Source organism: Rhipicephalus sanguineus, chromosome 8, assembly GCF_013339695.2.
Source record: "Rhipicephalus sanguineus isolate Rsan-2018 chromosome 8, BIME_Rsan_1.4, whole genome shotgun sequence".
NCBI lineage: Eukaryota > Metazoa > Arthropoda > Arachnida > Ixodida > Ixodidae > Rhipicephalus > Rhipicephalus sanguineus.
Window position 1 is genome coordinate 24,466,705 of NC_051183.1, and position 17,674 is coordinate 24,484,378.

Sequence of the window (17,674 nt, forward strand, 5' to 3'; positions counted from 1 at the left end):
TTTGTTAGAGCAGAAAATTGATACTTGTGATGCTGCCTTCCATCCTCCAAGAACGACATCACAAAAGCCTACCGCATGGCTCGCAGGACTTTCCCACTCCCGCACCCGCGGTTGAGTCGAGCGGAGGCGGTACTATTGAGACAGCTCCAGACCGGATCGCTACCGAGTCCGGGACTGATGCATCGCATGTACCCCGAGACATACCCGACCGACAAGTGCAAGGTCTGCCGGAGGGAGACGGCGGATCACACGCACATCTTGTGGGACTGCATCAAACACCCAGAGGAAGCGAGATCAAGAACGATCCCGTCGCGGCTCGAGGAAGCCGCGAAGAGCTACGACCTGGATCAACAGCTCTGGGCCGTCCAGCAGGTCCTCGGGGCGCTCGAAAGGCAGGGACCCAGCGAGCCGGCAACGGCGAGCGGAGACCCGCGCCGAGTAACGGCAACCCCGAAGACGACGTAGGCCCTCGTCGGGGCGCGCGAGCGCCCAACTGCAGGCACAAATAAAGTTTGTTCCAATCCAATCCAATCTATAGGAATCCTTGAAGATCCTTGAATTTGGGCTTTGAAACCAGTGTGAGCCCTGTTCACTCCTTCTGCACATTTCTTCCCGTAGTGTGTGTGCCTTGCCAGTAGTGTTTATGCGCTTTTTTACCTTCTGATACTTGTAGTTGTCTAAAATTTATTTATTAAAGTGGTGCTTTACATAGTGTTTAACTTATTTTGTCAACTTGGATGCGGTTTGCACATTACAGTGGGAAGTTCTTGCTATGTCAAACCACAAATACTTAGAAACTTGAACAAAAGTTGTTGCTCAAAAATAAATATTTTACTTAGAAAACTGTTTTCTTCTTTTTTCCCAAGTTACACAGAAACTCGGCTAGTGTCCATTAAAACAAGCTAATAGAGAAGAATAGAAGTTCATGGCAGTGTTAATGTGTTGCTGCTCGGCATGTGCCTTGGTGTCGCCAATCTCGGGTGCAAGTATAAGTGTCGTTTACTCACAGGTGTTTGCACCCTGCAAACACTACCTGAATGGACAAAGGGAGCCATGTATACTGCTAAAATATGACCTGTGTGAATATCTGTTGGTAGAGGAGACTGGTATATAGCTTTGGCTGTGAGAGACTTCGAGATATAATACGGATTTGAGTAAGTTTTAAACATTACCTCCTTTGCTGCACCTTACAGCGTGTGAAAAACAAGCAGTGTATTCATAAACGATGATGCTAAAGGTTTTATTCCAGCTGGCAGCAATCTGAATGTATGTTGCGTAATTGAGATTATTGTTGTTTTGAAAGAATGGGCAAATGAAAATGTAGGCACTTATGTACTGCAGGCCAAAGGTGACCAAGCTAGGCCTGCAGTACACATGTACTTATATACATTTGGCCGTTTTCCCAAATCAAGAATGATCTCAGTCAGGCTATGAGCGTCACCCGTGTTTCATTGACCTTTCAGTGTTGAATGTGAAAACCCTATCAACAATGCTTCAATTTGACGTTCACCGTTTTTTCAACGATAAATCAATATTGATTTCCCTAATGGTCGTTCAATTGAAAGTCGTGGGCCAATTTTCAATACTGGTCAACAGCTAGCGCAACGAAATTTCACTTGAACCACAACGTATTTTCAATTGACATTTCTTTTCCTCTCAATGATAAATCAATGTTGATTTGCGTAATGGTCTTTCAATTGAAAGTCGCGGGCCAATTTTCAATACTGGTCAACAGCTACCGCAACGAAATTTCACTTGAACCACAACGTATTTTCAATTGACGTTTCCTTTCCTCTCAATGATAAATCAATGTTGATTTGCGTAATGGTCTTTCAATTGAAAGTCACGGGCCAATTTTCAATACTGGTCAATAGCTTGCGCAACGGTTTTTATATTGATCCACAATGCATTTTCAATTGACGTTTCTTTTCCTCTCAACGATATATCGATGTTGATTTACAACATGGTCTTTCAATTGAAAGTCGCGGGCCAATTTTCAATACTGGTCAACAGTTTTCTCAACAGTTTTTCTATTGATCCACAATGTATTTTCAGTGCCATCTGTTGACATTGCTCAATAACTTCTCAATGGTTTTTCAATGAGAATTTTTGTAAGGGTACTTTCAGTGCAGCTCCAAGCAGAGGCGTGGCTGTGTTTTTTTTTTCTTTCATGGTATTTATTCAACATAGGATAGCACTGGTAGAACACCTGCTTGCCACGCAGACAGCCTGGGTTCGATTCTCACTCGGACCCAACATTTTTATTTTATTTGCAGCTTTTTCGATTTTTCGGTCACGGACAAGATGATGATTTTTCGCTCACAACCAACGGTGCCGACGCCGACGGCGGAATTTCTGCGATACGAGCTCTTTAACGCTGTCGCGTTAAAAGAAGAATGCTAGTCTGATAACACGCAACAAAAAAATTCACCGACGATTGCGATACTCCCTAACGTGAACTCTGAGCACAGCTTCGTGTTGGGGCAACACCAACAGTGTTTGAAGTTTTGGCTATCCGCAATTGTAGCAATGTAATATTCGTTACATATTACCACAGAGACTGGCAGCGCTCGAGTGCTATGCACACCACTCTGTGCTTTGCACGCTCCGCTTCACATATCACGTGCAATGCCGCGGAAGCTAGCGAGACTTCTTGCAGTAGGTGCGTTGGCATGAAGTAGCTCAATGTTCTTATCACCCAGAACCGAATTTTCTTGTTTATACGACGAGTAGTAAGTGAAGATGCTTTATGCTTTAGAAACAAGCAAACGCCGTTATACGTCTGTTATTATGCGCCTGAATCGCTGAGCGTCTGCTTGCTTTTGTCCTTTTGGTATTTCATTTGCAGCCCTTCGCGACGTGTCACTCGGAGCGTTGCTCGGAGTCTCGTGCTCGTCTTCTTGTTTTCCCAAGCCTCGCAAATCAACTCACTTGCTCGTGCCCGTGCGCGAGAGGCATGCGCTGCGCTGTCACAAGAGGAGCGAGCAGGCACGAGGCATTGCAGACGCGAACACAGCGGCTCGCTGGGCTCCGCGTTCGCTCTCTTTCGTGCTCGTTGGCTCTATGGGTTACGCCGACAACGGCAGCGGCAACGCCGCTCAATGCAGGAACGGGCGCCTAAGAGCTGCGATCCAATAGAGGCTGTTTTGGTTAAGAAACTACTTGATTATTCTCCGGTTCTGTTTTTAGGAGCTGGCTCGCCAGGTTCTTAAGCTGGGGCAATGTCCTGCGCCGTAAGCGTAACCTTAGTTCCAGAGGCGACCGCTACAGGCGCAGCTCGCGCGAAAGAGATGTCTTCTTCCTCTTGTTCTTCGAGCACCATGATGATGATATTAACGCAGGCAAAACCACACATAGCATAGCCAACTGTAGCATGCGCACGCTCGGGGGAAAGAGGTCTTCTTCCTTTTTTTTTTCTTCGAGCGCCTTGATGATGACATTAACGGAGGCGGAACCACATTTCCTCGATTTCCTCGACCACACGTTCGGCCACAGCTGCAAGGTCCGAGACCGCTTGTGGTTCGACAACAGCCTGACCGCAATCGCTACTATAACAACGTGCGACGTCTTTATATGACAGTAGAGGAATTGTACGGAGCATTCACGGTTTACCCCATTATCTCCGAACCAGCTCCTCGATCATCATTCACTTCGCGGATATGGCGTGATTTTTTTGTATCCCTGAATAGTGGTGTGCCTTGCCACTCGCGGTGGACCTTGGTGTCCCGCTGCTTCAAGTGTCGGGAAAATTTTGCGCACATCGTAGTTGCGCTTAAAGACAAGAAAGATGGTTTCCAAGGATGCGTCTGTTATACGGTTAACTTGTCTGTGACAGACTTGCATAAGTGACACTTTTTAAATCATAATACTTGGAGAGAGAGCTGGGCAATTTCCGGCCAGGTCTGTCACGCCAGCGCCTGCTGTGGCCACGCTAACCCCGCATGTAGCATCATAGCAGCATCATAATCACCGTCACCACCTCTCAGACTATATACTGTTACGTGGTCGTGACGTTTACGAAGGCAGCAGTCGGTGTGTTCAAGACTAAACTTGTTATTTGGGCGAACTTGTGCCCGGAAAATGAAAAGACAGCGTGCAAGCGATTCACACTGTAAACTGATAGCGGCGCGAACAGTCGTCGACCGTCGAGTAATCTGATCATCGGCAAAGCGCGTCCTCTTTCATAAAGCAGTCATCGAACCTTCGAGCGTTATTTCTGGTGCTCGTGTAAGCTCTAGAATAAGCTTGACTATTCGCGTCCTGCACGTAATCTTACGCGCAGAATGATCTCAAATAATCGCGCAGCTTCTCCAGCACTGCGGCGCTGCCTGCGCCGAGCGTTGCTAACAGTTATGGCTGAAACCCGAATACATCAAGATAAAGTTTACAAACGCGCGCGGAAATATGCGATGGAACTACGTCGGCATAAAAATACAGCAAGCAAGGCAAAACAATTAAAGAATATCGATGTGTCCAAGAGAGCATTTACGACTTACCGAAGATCGTTACCTAAATTGCGGAAAGTGTCCTCGAAAATAACCATTTCCGCAATTAAGCGCTTAGTTTCAAATCTCGCTTCAGACAGGGAGAAGACACACACCCACACTGATAGGAAAATTGAAAGTTATATATCAGCGGCGGCGAAACAGAACATGTCGCTGTAGCAGATGTCTCCACAGGGACATTTGTAATCGTTGCAGCAATTTCGTTTTCTTAGTCAGTATCGAGGACGCAATCTCTTCTGCTCAGCTGGCTAGTAGAGTACGATGCGACGAGAAAAATGTTAAAGATGTGGGGGAAAGTTGAGTTGTGCGAAAAGACGGGGAAAGTAGGTGACGTTAGTGTTGTTATTTCTGCAAAAAATATAGCCGGAAATACTGAAAAAACAGTCTTGCGGGCATTGTCTCGCCTTTCGCTGCCGAAACGGTTGATCTGTCCGCTTGAGTTTCCCCGGAAGACAGGAATTGAGAGGAGACACGGGAATGTAATTTCTGTAGGCAGAATTCATGGTGAACAAGGCCTTCTAGAGGTTTTCTTTATTGAGATGGAGCCTTATACGGGCATTACAGTGAAAAATGAGTTTCAGGCTTGAGAGACAGTGCACTTGGCGACCTACCCTTGGCGTGACTTTAGAAAGCTGCGCAATAATAAGTTACAAGTGAGGTGTAGGAATCATGAGAGTTTTCTTCGGTGGCCAGGCCTGACGTAGTAAGTGAAATTGGAATTCCAGTCTCGCTCGAAAACCGCTTTCAATTGCCCCCTGATGGAATCGCTTGAGTTCTGGTATAACACCAAGCCAACGCCTGTAGTCTTGATGAAGTAGTTGGGCTCCCAGTTCGATGTTCCTGTAGAAGTGAGAGGAAGGCAGATATCAGCGATGAAATGAAGAAAAAAAGATCACAGACAAATATTTGTGTGGAGAGGACTTTTATATTGCCGTCTCAAACACATAACAATGCTCACTGTCTTAAAAGGACACTAAAGTGAAAGAATGAATCGGTTTAGATTGACAAATTGTACTCTGAGAACTCTAACGTCGTTAATTTCACCATCATAGGTTTATCAATGGAGGAGGATATCGATGTCGCAATTTCATCTCTAAATTTCGCGCCGAAATCACAGCACGTGATGTCAAGGGTTTCATAGCGTATTTTTCATAATTTGGGGACACTGGCTTAACGAAATCTCCTGAAACTTTGAACTTTGCAGGTTGAGTCTATGGCCCCCTCAGAGGGCAATGTACTTCATTTTTACTGGTTAAGAACTACGTAGGACATAGCAGACGCCGTAAATTTCTATGACGTCACGGCCTTTGGTGGAGGAATTTCAATATAGCGTCGCCAGCCACATTTTCTTTTTGCGCGTTTTCTCGCTTACCAAGCGTCTTGTCGCGACAAGTGTGGTGATATTGGAATTGTGAAGGCGTAATTTACTAATTAGAGAAAACTCTTCTTTTCTCTTTAGTGTCCCTTTAATGGTCCGTCAGCTTTTGTGACCTCCACATAAAGGATTAACTTGCGTTTCCGTGGGGTTGTTGGTACAGTGTATTATTGTTTTTGTTCTACTCACCGAGTTAGCTTAGCAGGTAAGAGGTCTCGCTATTAAGCTCGATGACGCGTGTTCCACTACTTGCCACTCCGGCCGCATATCGATGGGGGTGAAAAGCAAGAACACCCATGTACGCTACCTGTGTTTACGCTGCATGTGTACGCAGATTTAGGGGCACGCTAAAGAACCCCAATTGGTCGAAGTTATTCCGCAGTCACCCACACGAAACTCCATAAATTATTACTTTAAGTGCGGAGCAAGCACTTTAGGGGCCCGGGCTGTCGTATGCTGTCATCTTTCATCTGTCGCATAATGTCGCTTGGCGTCACGCAGGTAAAACCACGTATAGCATAGCAATGTATGGCATGTCATAGCCGTGTATAGTATAGTGTAGCATGGTTGGGGGAAAAGGAAGTGAGGTTGAGGAAGCGCGAAAGGAGGAAGGGGAGGGTAAAGCATAGCGTAGCTGTGTATAGCATATAGGGGGTGTGGGAAAGGGAAGTGAGAATGAAGAGGAGGAAGGGGAGGGTAAGGCATGGCATAGCCGTGTGTAGTATAGCAAGGGTGTGAGAAAGGGAAGTGAGTGTTAGGAGGATGAAAAAGAGGAGGGGAGAGGGCGTCACTGCATCCCAAGTGAAGGTTTCCTTTCCCGCCATAGACGCCGAGCAGGCTGTATGCTTGGAACGCCAGCGCACTGTTGCCCGTGAACGCCAGCATCGCCGAAGGGCAGGCGACTCACTACTCCGCACTTCCTAGTGCTTTCTCGTTGTGTGCAACATACATTTTTTATTCTTTTAATTCTCAGTAGCACTGAGCACGCACCTTCGATGAAGGTAAGTTTACGTTTATACGTCCTAACACCGTGAATATGTCAAGTTGTGAAGCAAACTGCGCTGCCATCGAGTGTGCCTCGCACACGTGGAATTTCTCTATTCTTGTCGGGAAGGAATCGTATATCGTAGAGTCACTGATTATACAGGGGAGACGATAAATGGGTTAAAGCTACTCGGTTTCCTCAGTCCACATTCTATATGTTTGAGGAACAGGTCAGGTTAGCAATGGAGTGCTCTGTGCAAGAACCATCGCAGTTCTTTTGATAACAAAAAATTGAACGGTCTTAAACCACAGTCTAGTGCCGTATATTTTCAGATAAAATAATCCAATCTCACGTTCCGATGCACATGCCCAAGGTAAGTATTAGATGCAAAGGTTTCTAGCCGGAAAACTTACTCTATCCTCATGACTAACAGTATTCGGCACGACATACGTACCGCCAGGCACGGGGCTAAAGAAACACGTGTGCAGCAAAACTTCCCGCATTGAAGAGAAATGTGAGCGCTTTGATGTCAGCAAAAGGTTTGAATCACTCGCATCCAAGCGTTTGATGCCCTTCGTTTTCGTGTCGCCGCTTGGCTGAAGTTGCCGAAGTTATTACTGAATGCAAATGTACCCAACAAGATTCAAGGGAGTATGGGTAAATGTCGCATGATTTCAAACCGAGAGTATAGCGGAATCCTACCGCTTCCTGGGGGAACAAGATGAAAGATGAAAGCAATGCAGCGGCCGCAAAATACGTAGCAGCGTCAGCGTTTTTCCTGATACTTTCACCTTTGCAGCTTCTTTCATGGTGAGTCTTTTAAGGCGATGGCCTAAGATGCTTCAAGAAGCACAAAAATTGACCTTCGGCGGCGTCGGTGTCAACACGACTGATGCAAAAAACCATCATGTCCTGGCGTCACCATATGGCAACATCACGAAGTCATATATCGCCACAATTTGTGACGACGTCATTGAGTCCCATAACGAGACGTCACATGATGACATCATCATATGATATCGTCACTTGGTCAAAGGTGGGCCAATCATGGAGGCAGTGCAAAGCCAGGTGAGTTGCAGAAAGCTTGCAATGCCTCCGATCCTGGAGGCCGTGCAAAACCACTTAAGGTACAAAAACCTAACGTGTGGTCTGGGGAGGATCAGTACATCGACTCAGAGGAAAAAGAAGATGGCTTTCGCCTTCGAGTCGTCTTAGGCGTATGCATAAGTGACCACGTAAGTTTTGCTACACCTTTCAATTCACGGGCCTTACATAGCCATATCTGTCAGGATAGCCTGAAAGTAATGCGCGATATTGAACTGCAAGCCGTTGCAAATTTATCTTAAAGCTGTTCGGAGGTTGCTTGTTTGAAGTTAGCAGTTGAACACAGACTTGCCGCAGTGCTCGTCGTAGTTGTTTGACCAGAGAGCAATGATATTTGCTCTAGGACAGGAATAACGCAGCTATCTGTGTTTTGCCAGCAGGCCTATGAGACTCAGTTACATCCGGGATTCAAGCTACACGATGTTCCAGCGTTACCTTTTGCTTCGGCAAATAGTGATACGATAGCTTACCAATGTAAGCCGCTGTGTCTGTAATCATCATCTTTTGGTGATTCACTCTAGCGTACGGGGTCTTGCGTTGCTCTTCTGTGAAGGCTGGAATCATCATAGCTTTCTGAAAATAAAATATAGAATATATAGATAAGCGAAGAATCTCGGTGGTTGTTTCGTAAGAGACGACATTTTAACAAGCATACGCACACTCTCGCTCGCTCGCTCGCTCGCTCGCTCACTCACTCACTCACTCACTCACTCACTCACTCACTCACTCACTCACTCACTCACTCACTCACTCACTCACTCACTCACTCACTCACTCACTCACTCACTCACTCACTCACTCACTCACTCACTCACTCACTCACTCACTCACTCACTCACTCACTCACTCACTCACTCACTCACTCACTCACTCACTCACTCACTCACTCACTCACTCACTCACTCACTCACGAAGTATTATTGCTGCACCCGACTAGAGTGTACCCTAAGCCGACTGAACTCAGAGACTATGCAGACGAGCCGTAGTTCTCCCAATTTGTCCATTCTATACGGTACTAATTACGGCTGCAGCCAAAACTTGCCATGTCGAGCGTTAGAGTGCACTCGAAATGTTTGTTTGTACAAGTCGTGATTTAAGACAAATTTCGTTCTTTCGGCAGTTATGTAGACCGCATATTTTCGCACATATATATATATATGCACGCCATCACAGGAGTTATGAGCTGGCTCAAAATGCTATCTAGTAAAGCGGGTGATAGTCCCTTGCTGTTGGGTTTTTTTTCTGTGAATACTTTCTCCTCGTCATGTCCAACAAATCTTTCAGATGTTTTGTGAATATACCTTGAGTTAAAAACGTTAGGGCCAAACTATGTAAAGATATTTTAATCGTATACTGAATGTTTACGGCACGATGAAGTTTGTGACTCCATGGGGTGGAAGTTGCAAACAAATTAAGCATAAAAGATTAAGCAAGGTGGTAAGCATTTTGGCCCCAACACAAACGTTTTTTTCGTCGTTCGACGTGAAATAGCTGAAGCGATTGCAGGACGAATTAACGACTCCTTATACACCTTCTTTTTAAGCACAGAAATAAACAAACCTACTGATACTTACGACTTCGATGGAGATATTAGTGGTGTTTAGGGAGGCGAGAGATTCCACGAAGTTCCACATGACCGGCTTTGTCTTGCTCCACTTCGACACCAGGAGGCGCACACGGACGCCATTTTCAACGGCGGCGCGTCTCAACGCATCGTCGATTACCGACCACAACCTGAAAGGGCGAAAGTTGCAGTGTGGGTCTGTTGCGATTGCTTGCCTTATTTATTTTTGTAACGTACCTGCCTTTTTTCCTTATTTCCACAATGGTATCAAAGAAACGATAATGTCAAAGGAAGCCAATTAATAGCAGCAGCACCACCACCACCACCACTACTACTACTACTACCACTACTACTACCACTACTACCACTACTACTACTACTACTACTACTACTACTACTAGTACTACTAGTACTACTAGTACTACTACTACTACTACTACTACTACTACAACAACAACAACAACAACAACAACAAATGCAAAAACGACGACGATGACGACAGCAAGCAGTACAACGAATGCAAACATCATGCAGAATGACGTTTTCCAGTTCACCGGATATTGTTCATATAATTTATGAACAAGTTTGGATATCACTCTTGCGATATTAAGCGGAGTTCTCTCTGCGTGGCATGGCGTCTGCACTAAAGAAACAAGACCGTGCTTTCGATGACACTGCCTGTGTTCCTGTGAGTTGTTCTGTGCGTTTGTAGCGCTAGTCTTAATTCGTGAGCTTTCCCTAGCCACTTAGCCAACTTGCTATGCTTGCACCATCACAAACAGTAAATAGTAGTAAATAATTAGTGACCCAAACTGTCTACCAGGTTGAGACACAAGTGTGTGTTGCGTAGTACAAACCCGCAACCTCCCCAAGCTCCGAGAGCAGCGGCTACATACGTCATTGAGCATATGCCCGGACAGACAGCATGCAACAGGTGGCTTCCCGGCCTATTAGACAACTTCGCTGCTACGTGTAGTGCAAAACAATAATCGATTCTATGATCGATTCTATGATCGAATCATAATCAGAGTTATAATTATAGGGCTAATTCATAATCGATTTCAACTATCTCGAAATTTCAATAAGCGTTGAAACGCGTTTCCATAAGTGCCGCCGAAGTGCCAAGATCTGTACTAACCACACACGAGGTTGGGATAGCTGAGCTCAATGATTATGAGCAATAACAATAAAAATATCATAATATGATCAATAATATTTCTTGTGCAATTTGTGATGTTTCCTTCCGCTGACAGCGCAGAGCGATCTGTTAATGTAGTGCACTCAGCAATGGGACGTAATGTGACGATACGAGGAGTACTGTTGCACAACAAAGGTAGCGTGAAAGAGTATAGACTTATATACTAACCTTCTCGTTTTGGAATAATAATCTATGGGCAGGTAGTTCATGACCGCAACGTAGACAAATTCCTCCGCCTTACTGATGACGTCAATGATTGCGTCAATGTCCTCCGTCCTTCCGGAAGTCGTTAAGAAAGGAGGAGAACTCTGTAAAGAAAAAGTTTATCGATCGTGATGGTCTACCCATTATAGTGTTTCATAATAATACACTAGAGGGGAATCTGGCGCTAGTGTCTATGGGAGCTGCAATCCACGACGCTGCAAGCAGCATGGGAAGGATGGTAGTATATAGATTTGCCTAAGCTTCCTTCCTTGGGCTCCGTTTGGCTCCATGTGGCCTGCAGCCGCTTTGTCGCCAAGACGAAGTTCAGCAAATGTTCACAAGTCCCAGTTCACCACCTTGACCTTTTTAGGATGAGCAATTCAAATGAGTTCACGAGATTCACAGCGATGCATTTTTTTATCCGAAACAAACTCCAAAACAACAATAAACAAAGTCCCAAGGGCGTTCGAAGCCGCGAGCACTAAGACTGGCCTAATCCGTGTACAAGCCATCATTCCCATAGTGGTTGAACGATAGCAGCGCTACAGTTCCGTCTAGTAAATATTGTAGGAAACACTATGGTGTTTTAAATGTATTAGGCGTATAGCCGCAGAATGGCGTCATTCGGACTGCTGCTATGTGCTCATCGCGTATAGACCTGCCCTATTTGGGTAAGCTGCAAGGGTATTGCGTAATTGTACAAGCTGGAAAACTGCTAACTGCACTAAAAAAATTTTGTACGCAAGAAATCCGGTTTCCAATATTCACGAATTGTAAAGCTCGTGGCATTTTTCAGAAAGCATACAACGCGATTCACTTAAACTTTGTGTTGTACGAAGTGACTTTTGTGACATCTGGCATAGTTGTAACCTACACTATTATTCGTTGTTAGAATAGTGGCAGGTGCTTTGACATGTAAGATACATGGTCTTTTGATAGTCAAGCGTAGCACAACTTACCGCTATGTACGTTAATGTGCTCGTGCCGTTGAGATCGAAATGGGCAGGAGTTATGCTGTTGATCGAGGTGCTAAGATTTTCCGGCCAGGTTGTGGGAAGCGTGGAATTCTCATCCGCCATTTCCCAATAGACTTGGAATATTTTCTCGAGATCGCTGACGATGTGACTGCAGTTCCTTAACAGCACACCAACCTCCATCACCTGAAAAGAGAGAATAAATAAAGAAACACGACTTTTTATGAAATCAGCCTAACATCACTTAAGAGTCGAGTGTATACTGGAATGTTTCATAGCACTGACATGTATGTCGTTACGTTGTACTCTTTAGTAGACGAGAAAGCGTATAGGAATAATAGCAGCCGTAATTGTCAAGCAGGTTCACTTAAGCAATATAACTGCGCTAGAATTCCGTGTTGTTCTTTACCATTCTTAGAGAACGCGAGACAGTTATTTACATTGTTTTACGGGTATTACCCGTAAATGGTAATCTACCACTATCCCTCAAGAGGAAGGTATATAACAGCTGCATCTTACCGGTACTTACCTACGGAGCAGAAACCTGGAGACTTACAAAGAGGGTTCAACTTAAATTGAGGACGACGCAGCGAGCGATGGAAAGGGAAATGATAGGTGTAACCTTAAGAGACAGGAAGAGAGCAGAGTGGGTCAGGGAACAAACGCGGGGTTAAGGACATCATAGTTGAAATCAAGAAGAAGAAATGGATATGGGCCGGACACGTAGCACGTCGGCAGGATAACCGGTGGTCACTAAGGGTAACTGACTGGATTCCAAGAGATGGCAAACGCGTGAGGGGGAGACAAAAAATTAGGTGGGTAGATGAGATTAAGAAGTTTGCAGGTATAACGTGGCAGCAGAAAGCACAGGACCGGGTTGAGTGGCGGAACATGGGAGAGGCCTTTGCCCTGCAGTGAGTGGGCGTAGATAGGCTGATGATGATGACGGGTATTACCAAAGCACGCCACAACGCGACAGCGTAGTCGTTACTTCAACTAGAAGCCGTAAAAGCTTTTCAGAATGTTTCTATTACCTCCTTTGAGTGTCGTCCGAATAAGCATAACTGTGTTCCACTCTTTCATTTGAGCGTGAAAGAAATGTTACGAAGAAAAAAAAAAATGCGGAAGCAAGAACACCTGAGGATTCCAATGTTGCGCTGCCTAAGTGAGCAAGTTATTATAACATTGTCGTTTAAACTAGCTGCAATGAAGGCATTAGCACAGCCTTCGAAATGGCCACCTCTTTAAAGTACCCAGACTAAGGATGTCACTGAAAAGACGTCCATCGGACTTTAAAAAAAAGTTTACATCAAACCGCCAACCTTCTTGCAGAGACAAAAATGAAGCTTCAGACAATATAATGAGGCAGAGCATGTAGGCTTCGGAAGCCACTGGCCCCATGCCGTCATATATTGGAGCACTGAAGCGCACTCTCAAGAGAAGAAACACGGACGGGCGCTGTGCATTGTCCCTCTCTTCGTGTTTCTTTTTTCGTGAGTGTGCTTCAGTGCTACAATATGCAAGTTATCAAACACCAACTTGCCCAGAAACACGTCCTTCTGCAATCATATGTTTGTTTTTAGGTGATCTTACTGGGGCTATGTACCTTATCCATTACAGCCTGCAGTAAGATCACCTAAGAACATATGATTGCAGAAGGACGTGTTTCTTGGCAAGTTGTGTTTGACAGTTTACATATTGGACCCATATTGGACTCATATAATGGACTCATGCGAATGTTCTAAACTTGCCTGCGACAGGGACCTCCAGTCCATGTTGGCACTGCCGATATAGCCATGTCTGCCGTCCACGGTCCAGAATTTGGAGTGCAGGATTCCTTCATGACCTAGTCTTGTTAGGTTGAGGTTACGCACCTTGGCTGCGCCTGCGAAAGTCGCCAAGATCAAGCATGAGGTTTCATACAAAGTTCCCCAGAAGGAAATACGGCGCTTTACTCGGATACAACATAAAGGAACCGACAACAGATTCTTATGGTACCTGTTTTCTTTTCTGTAACGGAAAGCTTAGTGGTCCGAGTGCTGAATCACGGAATGGTAACGCGGAGGATGCCGTCAGACGTTTTCAATAAAAATTTTTGATCTACGGCTATAATGGAGTAGAATACAGACAACGTGTGCTGCAAACAGTGGGAGCTGAGAGCGAAAGTGCTTCTTATTTGTGCGCGGTGGCTTAGTGCGCATGCGTGAACTCCGCGCGCATGCGTCGCCGCGAAGGCAACGCCGCTTCTCAGCGTGCAAACCAGGCGCTCCCAGTTCGAGTTAACTGTTGTGGATACCGACGCGTTCAAATTATCGGTACTTTTCCCCCATAGAAATACACGGGGCTGTGCCGGGACCAGGGCGTCAGTTCGAATTAACTGTAAGTTCGAATTAACCGAGTTCGAATTAACGGGCTTTTATTGTATATATGCGTACACCAAAGTGAACGGCTCCATAATCCAGCTTAATGCTGTTCCGCTAGGCTGCGCGAAATACCAGTATTTTATGACTTTTAAACGCGGTTTAAAAACATAATCCTACCCAGATTGCGAAAAGGATGCTTGAATCTGTCACTATAATTCACGGTATTTTCATTTCCACCAGGATATAATCCCATGTTCTGGCCAGTTGTCGGCCCCTTTAAAGAGACCGACAACTGGGCAGAACGCGTGATTAGATCCTTGTAGAAGTGAAAAGACCGTGAAATATAGTGACAGATTCCAGCATTCGTTTCGCGTTGTGAGTAGGATTTATATTTTTAAATCGTGCTTGAAAGTAACAAAAAACGGTATGTCGCGCAGCCTAGCGGAAGTGCCGTGAAGCTGCATTATGAAGTCGGTCACTTTTCTGTACGCCATAGCAATGTAAATGCGCTGAATGAAGCACAGACGAGAAACGTAACAAGGGACAGGACAAGTGGTGCGCAACAAGCACAGACGAGAAACGTAACAAGGGACAGGACAAGTGGTGCGCAACAAGTTGCGCACCACTTGTCCTGTCCCTTGTTACGTTTCTCGTCTGTGCTTCATTCCGCGCATTTACATTGCTATGCCGTACCAACTAGCCCAAATTGAAGCTTTGCTGAACGTTATTTCTGTACGCACTCACGTAGTCTGACGCTGTCATGCGCGCCATAATTGGCCCTCAAAGTTAGAGTATGTATATCATTATCTATCTCCGCTCTGTTCTGTGCTGCCTACGAGGTAAAAGGAGTTGCAGGGTGAGAACCTTCGCGGCCGCCAGTGGCCCATGCCGAGCCGCGGCGCTTGCGCGCGCTGTGCACGCATGCGCAGTAAACCGCCGCGCTCGACCACGAACCGCTCTCGCGCTCACTGTTTGCAGCATTGTGTTGTCAAGTGTGAATATGACTTCATATTCGCCGCAGATCGAAAAATTCTGATTAAGAATGTTTCACGGTGTTTTCCGCGTTACCACTCCGTGACTAGACACTCTGACCAGTTAGCTTTCCGTTGCGCTAAAAAAAGTAGGTGCCCTAAAAATTGGTTGTCAGTCCCTTTAGGCAAAAAACGTAAGCTCCGCCCACAGACCCGTGGCGCGCCTGTCATTCACCTGCGAATGAAAGTCGTGCTAACCGCTTTTCGCTCGAAGTGGAAGTACTATTTCTCGGCTAATGCCAACACTACGCATATGAAAAGCTGAAGCTTCGTCGGTATTACCGGAAACATAACGTTTGAGCTGAGCGTCGATGTCACAATCGCTGACGAAATCTGCTGGAAGGTTCAAGTTTCCGAGCTATGACTAGCGACCCAATGTGTGTGTCTGCATGGGAAAGTCAACTGCCTGAAACACTCGGGAAGTACTTGACGTAAGGAAAATGAGTAGGCGCTATTGGACGGAGCACCTATGCAAATTCTCTATGGGCGGAGCAACCATGGCTGTGGGCGGAGCAGACGTTTTTTCTCAGGTTGTGACCGAGTATGGAAGGAAATTTAGAGCTAGTATCTGTAAGAGCTATAAGCATATTTCTATAAGCATATAAGCTATAAGCATATACTCAGTGCCAGAACGGTGGGTAGTATCGAATTTCCCCGAACTTGTCCTACACCACCACCCACCTTTTCTTGCGAGTAGATGGGAATCAATATTGAGAAACTTCCGACTTGGTGCATTCTGGGTGATCTTTATGTCGATTGACCTGTTTGTTCCGGCGTGCAGGAGGTGACGGTAGATCTGAGCACCCTATGTGCGGAATACGAAAAAGAGGATGTCATTAAACCAGTTGTTGATAACGTGATCTCGTCTTGAAGCACCTTCGCAGTGCAATCATTTCTCGGTGAACGGCATAAAACGACCGAACGGACGATACGCTGTATATATATATATATATATATATATATATATATATATATGTGTGTGTGTGTGTGTGTGTGTGTGTGTGTGTGTGTGTGTGTGTGTGTGTGTGTGTGTGTGTGTGACGCTATGAATGAGAGACGTGCCGTGGCTCATACGCCATACTTTTATTCTATCGTACGCGCACTTCTTCCTCGTCAGCTTCTACCTGACTGGCTTCATGCGTCACATGATTCCCCCTCCCCCACGAAAGAATGCGAGAGTTACAAGGCAACAAGGAGACTCGCATAGGGGAAAAATGTCCGAACATGCAGATAGTCCCATGTCCCAATAGATGTCCCTAAACTCGCAGAAAAAATATTCAGGGTGGGCAGCAGTCCGGTTATATCTAGGAGAGCTCTGGTGGTCGAGGCTGGCTGTTGCGCATTGGATGACATAAGCATATTCTGCACATGGACACTGATAACAAAGCTTGATCTCGTGTGAGAAACGAACGGTGGGGCACCTTGTAGTCTCGGCACATCAGGTGTCGTGTGCGTTGCATCCTTTGCCGTGACTGGTACCCATGCAGTGCGTGCAGTTTGCGTGTTCGTTGAACGAGGTTGATGGGGCGATGACCGTTTCCTTCCGGAATAGAAGGTGTGGTTTGGCGTCTTTGTCGTCGTTTTGTGTCCTTTTGTCTCAGTCGCTTTGGTCGTAGGCTGAATCGTGATCTCTGCTGGAGAACACTTGCTTGACTTTCCCTCTTGCGAAAATGTCTTGCATGTGGTGTCTTGTTTGTCTTGACACCTTGAATTTGTCGTCGCTTCAGGTGACTTGCTTGTAAACGTCTTCATTTATTCCGTGAGCGTTGTTTCGATGTCTTTAGTTGTTCTCGACGGACAACATGTCGCTTAACGTGGCCGATTTGCTTGGGCTTGTCTCGTTGATGTTGCGGCCGATGTTGCGGATGTGGCATTCTTTTCAGAACATGACTTTCCTTTTCGTCGTGAGTTAATGCAGTATTGAATGGGTCGTTGGTGCACAAAGGCCTAATGCTTGGCGTGTCGGGCATTGATGATGGTATGTCGGAATGATTAGAAAGCTCTTCACAGGATTCTACGACGCCGTTCACTACAAATGCTTCTGGCACTTGGCAGCGTGCCAGGTACGATGCATCTGAGTCATGGGGGTTGCTTCAACTCTCGAGTATGTGTGCACCGATCAATCGTGAGGATGACTCCACATTGCTTCTCCTTTCAAGTGGGTGAGCATTAGACGATGATACGGCAACAGAGATGCCTTGGTTAGGTTCCGGTTTCGAATGTTGGTAACAGTGCGTAACTGTAGAATTAAAACCTTGCGGCGAAAGGCACCTCTTGGACTCGTCCTGGCGTGGCTGGGTATTTTCCCGATGCGTCAGCTCGTTCATGGTGAAAGCAGAGACCTTGTGAGGCATGGGGTCATCGTTGTTAA

The 17,674-nt window shown here is 45.8% G+C and overlaps 1 protein-coding gene across 1 annotated transcript; it reads right to left on the reverse strand.

The window, feature by feature from the left end:
* Window positions 1-5,168: 5,168 nt before the first annotated feature.
* LOC119403084 (5'-3' exonuclease PLD3) lies at window positions 5,169-13,310 on the reverse strand. The gene is made up of 6 exons (XM_037670032.2): window positions 13,218-13,310; window positions 11,895-12,095; window positions 10,900-11,039; window positions 9,544-9,703; window positions 8,440-8,542; window positions 5,169-5,345 (listed from the first exon to the last, which is right to left on the reverse strand). Exons 1-6 carry the CDS (start codon window positions 13,308-13,310, stop codon window positions 5,173-5,175), a joined length of 870 nt encoding a protein of 289 aa, XP_037525960.1. The 3' UTR covers window positions 5,169-5,172.
* Between the last annotated feature and the right edge of the window lie 4,364 nt (window positions 13,311-17,674).

Coding starts and splice junctions, on each gene's coding strand:
- LOC119403084 (XM_037670032.2), bottom strand. CDS start 13,310: ATGGGGCCAGTGGCTTCCGAAGCCTACATGCTCTGCCTCATTATATTG. Junction 12,096..13,217: donor AAGAAGGTTGGCGGTTTGAT/GTAAACTTTTTT, acceptor CTCTCTTTTCAG/GTGATGGAGGTTGGTGTGCT. Junction 11,040..11,894: donor GCACATTAACGTACATAGCG/GTAAGTTGTGCT, acceptor TTTTCTTTACAG/AGTTCTCCTCCTTTCTTAAC.